This window comes from Carlito syrichta, unplaced genomic scaffold, assembly GCF_000164805.1.
Source record: "Carlito syrichta isolate Samal-C Ts95f unplaced genomic scaffold, Tarsius_syrichta-2.0.1 Scaffold316208, whole genome shotgun sequence".
Taxonomy (NCBI): Eukaryota; Metazoa; Chordata; class Mammalia; order Primates; family Tarsiidae; genus Carlito; species Carlito syrichta.
In genome coordinates this window covers 550,697-556,523 of record NW_007260304.1, presented here as the reverse complement: position 1 = coordinate 556,523, position 5,827 = coordinate 550,697, and the positions used below count along the sequence as shown (strand labels likewise).

General features: G+C 56.9%; 1 protein-coding gene across 5 annotated transcripts in view; it reads left to right on the top strand.

Moving 5' to 3' along the window:
• Positions 1-3,964, top strand: part of MYADM (myeloid associated differentiation marker) — a 7,383-nt gene extending 3,419 nt beyond the window's left edge. For 3 of the 5 annotated variants that reach the window (XM_008073872.2, XM_008073873.2, XM_021706899.1), the window contains 2 exons: positions 245-332; positions 2,882-3,852. In XM_008073872.2, the coding sequence (XP_008072063.1) occupies positions 2,884-3,852 (969 nt within the window). In that variant the 5' untranslated portion in view covers positions 245-332; positions 2,882-2,883. Of the gene's footprint in view, positions 1-244; positions 333-2,881 lie in introns of all 5 variants that reach the window. The other 2 variants (XM_008073871.2, XM_021706900.1) reach the window with 2 other exon arrangements.
• Positions 3,965-5,827: the final 1,863 nt, after the last annotated feature.

The window sequence follows — 5,827 nt, the reverse complement described above, 5'->3', positions numbered from 1 at the left end:
AGGGTTTAAGAGCACACACGCGCCTACGCTCGCCGCGGGGCGCGCACTTTCGCCCTCTGGCCTCCGCCGAGGCCACGGAGTTTGTGGAAGGGGAGGCCGGAGCGGGGCGGGCTGCCTGGGGTCACCGGGCTCGGCGCCAAGTCCCCGTGCCAGGCTGGGAGCCTCCCCGCGGGGCCCGCGGGGGCCTGGCTGGGGAAGGAGGAGCCTGGGCCGAGGGGACGCTGACGTCCTGTCTCCCGCGCAGGTGCTCTGGCCAGTCTTTGCCAGGTGTGTGACTTAATCCGCCTCCGCAGCCAGATCTTTATCCGTGGGTTCGTCGGCTAAGACCGCTGGTGAGTGGGCTGGGGGTTCGGGCCCCTGGGTCTGGGGGAGGAGAGGTGGAGGCCCCGACTCCTGGGTCTGGGGAAAGAGGGCTGGGGGCCTGGACTCCTGGGGCTGGGGGAGGAGGGGCTGGGGGTCTGGACTCTTGGGCTGGAGGAGGAGGAGCTGGGGACCGACCTGGACTCCTGGGTTTGAGGAAGGAGGGGCTGGGGGCCTGGACTTCTGGGTCTCAGGTGGGAGGGCTGGGGCCTGGACTCCTAGATCCTGTGAGAAGCAGAACCTGGAAGTTTGGGTTCCAAGGAAGTGGGACCCAGGCACCCACGTGTCTGAGGAAGAGTCCAGGAGCTGGGTCGGCAGCCCCAAGTGGTTAGGGCCTGTTGATCCAGCCCTGGCTTTCCTGGTGCCTAGGGCTGGAAGGAGGAAGTTGTGTTTCCTGGCCCGAGCCAGGCCTTCTCATGGTATCAGCTAAGAGATTAGACTTTTTTGTGGCCTGAGGACGGATCTGGGCACCGGGTCCCTCCGAGGCTGGCCACTCGATTCCCTGGGGGGTTTTTTTGCCACAAGTGAGTGGACGCTGTAGAGATTTTGGAAGTCCAGAGTCTCGGGCATCTGGGATACCCCACGTGGAGGCCCAGGCTCTGGAGGCAGAGGATCTGTGGGAATCCATGCAGCCAGGAGATTTCGGAGGAAGGGGCTGGGTGCTGGGCAGTGGGGAGTCTGGGAGCTGAGTTTTCCAGAAGCTGGGAACCCGCTGGGTTTTGCGGGGAGAAGGGGGAGGCAGACTCAGCCTGCTTGGGTTGCAGTAAATGTCAGGTGGGAACTAGACCGAGCGAGAAGATTCCTGATCTCTGGAGGGGCTGCTGAGAGTGAAGGCCCAGTTCCAGAAGGTTTGGTTCCAGGAGCTCAGTGAGAGGAGGCCGACTGGGAGTGTGGGAGCTCTGGTCAGGTGCGGATCCCTGTCACGTAGACACAGAGACGCTGGACTCTTGGAGGTTTAGGGACTGGAAATGTCTAGATGACTGTTGAGTGGAAGGAGGTTTGCTCATGGGCTGGGTGCAGAGTGCTGGACACCCAAGGGAGGAAGGGCTGGGGGCCTGGACTGTTGGGTCTGAGGGAGGAGGGCTGGGGCTTGGACTCCTGGATCTGAGGGAGGAGGGCTGAGGGCCTAGCCTCCTGAGTCTGAGGGGCTGGGGATTCCTGCTCCAGGGGTGCTAGGGAGGAGGGGCTGGGGCCTGGGCTCCTGGGCCTGGGGGAGGAGGGGCTGGGAATTCCGACCCCCGGGTCTGAGAGAAGAGGGGCTTGGGGCCTGGACTCCTGGGTCTGAGGGAGGAGGGGCTGAGAGTCTGGACTTCTGGGTCTGAGGGAGGAGGGCTGAGGGTCTGGACTCCTGAATCTGAGGGAGAAGGGTCTGGGGATTCCAACTCCTGGGTCTGACAGAGGAGGGGGCTGGGGGCCTGGACTCCTGGGTCTGAGGGAGGAGGGGCTGGGGCCTGGATTCCCCAGTCTGAGAGAGGAGTTGGGGTGTTTAGAGTTTGCAGAAGACAGGTTTCTTGTCCTGACACTTGAAGGCAGAAGGGGAAGGATGCTTTTGACCACAGTTACCGCGTCCCTAAGAAGGAGACGAAGGCGACAGGAGAGTGTCTGGAATGGAAATGAAGAAAAGTAGTTCTACATTAGTTAGGTCTCAAGGGAGAACATGGATCTCTTGGGAAGGAGAAAAATGGCCTAGACTCCTGGGTTCTGACAGCGTGGGAGGAGTGGGCCTCAAACTGGGTGTACGACTTGGTCCTGTATGCCCGGGACTGACTGGCTGTTTGAAAACTGAAAGCTGCTGGACGCCGTGGCTTTTGCCTATAATCCCAGTACTTTGGGGGGGCTAAGGCGAGAGGATTGTTGAGCCCAGGGGTTCAAGACCACCCTGAGCAACATAGTGAGACCTGATCTCTACAAAAATCAAAATATTAGCTGATGGGCTAGGCGCGGTGGCTTATGCCTATAATCTCAGCATTTTGGGAGGCCAAAGTGAGAGGATTTCCTGAGCCCACGGGTTCGAGACCAGCCTGGGAAACTTGGCAAGCCCTCGTCTCTACAATAAATCAAAAAATTAGCTGGGCATGGTGATGCGTGCCTGTAGTTTCAGCTACTTGGAAGGCAGAGGCGGAAGGATCACTTGAGCCCAACAGGTTGAGGCTGCAGTGACCATGAGCGTGCCATTGCACTCCAGCCTGGGCAACAGAGTGAGACTCCAACTTAAAAAAAAAAAAATTAGCTGGGTTTAGAGGTGTGCACCTGTTGTCCCAGCTACTTGGGAAGCTGAGGTGGAAGGATCGCCTGAGCCATTAGGTGGAGGCTGGAATGAGTTGTGACTGTGCAACTGCACACCAGCCTAGGTGACAGAGTGAGACCCCAACTCAAAAATGAAAAAAAAAAATCAAAAAAGAAAACAGAAAACCTAGCAACTGTCTAGCAATGAATATGTGCCCAGGGAAGGCGAGGGCTGGAGGGGCCTGTGTTCCGTGCTTGAAACCTCACAGGGACACTGTCTTTCCGTTCCCTGCAGCCATGCCGGTGACAGTGACCCGCACCACCATCACGACCACCACGTCATCGTCCTCGGGCCTGGGGTCCCCGACCATCGTGGGGTCTCCCCGGGCCCTGGCCCACCCCTTGACCCTCCTGCGCCTGCTGCAGCTGGTATCCACCTGCGTGGCCTTCTCGCTGGTGGCCAGCGTGGGTGCCTGGATGGGACCCATGGGCAACTGGTCCATGTTCACGTGGTGTTTCTGCTTCGCCGTGACCTTGGTCATCCTCATCGTGGAGCTGGGCGGTCTCCAGTCGCGCTTCCCCCTGTCTTGGCGTAACTTCCCCATCACCTACGCCTGCTACGCGGCCCTCTTCTGCCTGTCGGCTTCCATCATCTACCCCACCACCTACGTCCAGTTCATGTCCCATGGTCGCTCGCGGGACCACGCCATTGCCGCCACCTTCTTCTCGTGTATCGCCTGCGTGGCCTACGCCACCGAGGTGGCCTGGACCCGGGCACGGCCCGGTGAGATCACTGGCTATATGGCCACCGTGCCGGGGCTGCTCAAGGTGCTAGAGACCTTCGTGGCTTGCATCATCTTTGCGTTCATTAGCAACCCTCAACTGTATCAGCACCAGCCGGCCCTGCAGTGGTGTGTGGCGGTCTACTCCATCTGCTTCATCCTGGCAGCCGTGGCCATCCTGCTCAACCTGGGCGACTGCACCAACATGCTGCCCATCCCCTTCCCCAGCTTCCTGTCGGGGCTGGCCCTGCTCTCCGTGCTGTTCTATGCCACTGCCCTTGTCCTCTGGCCCCTCTACCAGTTCGACGAGCGGTACGGTGGCCAGCCCCAGCGCAGGAGTGATCCGGGCTGTGCCAACAGGCACCCCCACAGTGTGTGCAGCTGGGACCGCCGGCTGGCAGTGGCCATCCTGACGGCCATCAACCTGCTGGCATATGTGGCCGACCTGGTGTACTCTGCCCGCCTGGTCTTTGTCAAGGTCTAAGACTCTCCCAAGGGGCTCCCCATTCTCTCTTCAACCTCTTCAGTCTCTGTTATTTCTCCTTCTTGTCCTCTAATTTCCTCTTCTGGCTCCCCTCCCTCCCTCCTACCCTTTCCCCCCCTTGACTCATCACACTCTTTTCCATTTCTTTTTTAAAAAATTTTTTTGTAGAGACAGGCACAGTAGCTCATGCCTGTCATCCCGGCACTTTGGGAGGTGGAGGTGAGAGGATTGCCTGAGCCCAGGAGTTCAAGACCAGCTTGGGCAACTTGGCGAGACCTCTCTATAGTAAATAAAAAAATTAGCCAGGTATAGTGGCACGTGCCTTTGGTTCCAGCTATTTGGAAGGCTGAGGTGGATGGACCACCTGAGCCCAGCAGGTTGAGGTTGCAGTGGCTGTGAGTGTGCCACTGCATTCCAGCCTAGATGACAGAGTGACTCTGACTCAAAAAAAATAAATTTTTTTTTTTTTTTTTGTAGAGATGGGACCTTGCTCTATTGCCCAGGCTGGTCTTGAACTCCTGGCCTTTGGCAGTCCTCTTGCCTCAGCCTCCCCAAATGCTGGGATCACAGGCATGAGCCAACCATGCCCAGCCCTTTCCAATTTCCTTCATTCCGTCCCTGTTCTCCTGCTCTCCATTTCCTTTCTGTTTTGTGTTGTTGTCAATATCCTGTTTTGCATGGAGCTGTTTCTCCACTCAGGTCTATCTTTCCTTCCTCTTGTCTCTTTTCTGGGTTTCCTTTTCCTCTTCTCATCTGCCTTTTCCTGACCACCTCTTCCTACTTCCTCGGGAGCCCTGAGACGTCTTTCTCCTCCTCCCACCTGCCTCCAACGGTGCTGAGCTCCACACATCCACACCCCACTTTGCAGCTGTTCACGCCCCGGCCTCCCGAGGGCCCTCATTGCCAAAGCATGCCTGCCCGCCCTCGCTGTGCCTTAGTGTGTGTATATGTGTGTTTGGGGGGTGGGGGTGGGTAGCTAGGAATTGGGATCCCTTTCTCTCCATGGAGGAGGGGGTGCAGTGCTCCTCCCCTTTAAAAAAAGTTATTTGGAAGTCAATCATTTCCAGTGGGCGGGAGGCTTTACGCACAGACCCTGGGTCCTAGGCCCCCTGCCTGGCACTCAGCCTTGGCTCCAGAATTTTTGCCAGGCTTGCTGAAAGCCCACTGCCTAGAAGCCATCTTAAAGGAAAAAAGGGACGATGGATGCTTTTTATCCCAACTGTTCTCTGGTGTCAAAAAGAAAAAGAGTTGGGGCTGGGTGCGGTGGCTCATGCCTGTAATCCCAGCACTGGGAGGTCGAGGTGGAAGGATCACTTGAGCCCAGGAGTTAGAGATTAGCCTGGGCAACATGGTGAGACCCTGACTCCAAAAAAAAAAAAAAAAAAAGGAAAGAAAAACGAGTCAGGAAAAGAACCACAGTGGCTTGAAGACAACTGTCTGAAGTATTTCTGAAGGGCAGCAACATGGCTCTCTAGCCTCAGCGTTAAAAATATGGCCTAGCTGGGCACGGTTGCTCACACCTGTAATCCCAGCACTTTGGGAGTCCGAGGCAAGAGGATTGCTGGAGCCCAAGTTGCCCAAAACCAGCCTGGGCAACTTGGCAGGACCTCATCTCTACAATAAAAAGAAGGGTGTGATGGTACATGTCTATGGTTCCAGCTACTTGGAAGGCTGAGGCAAAAAGATCACCAGAGCCTATCAGGTGGAGGCTGTAGTGGCCATGAGCAGCATGCCACTGCACTCCCCCACATGGTCAACAGAGTGAAACTCAACTCAGAAGAAAACAAAAAAATACCATGGCAGGAAGAACAAGAAAATGGCCCTGTGGCTTTCAAGGCAATATTAGCCTGGGTTTCTTTTTTTATTTTTTCCTTTCTTTTTCCTGGTTATGAGGGCAAAATTTGCTGGGTGGCCCTAGTGTTAAGGAGCACGCTTCTTTTCAGGTTTTCTTTGGGGGTGGGGGGGTGGGGGGGAT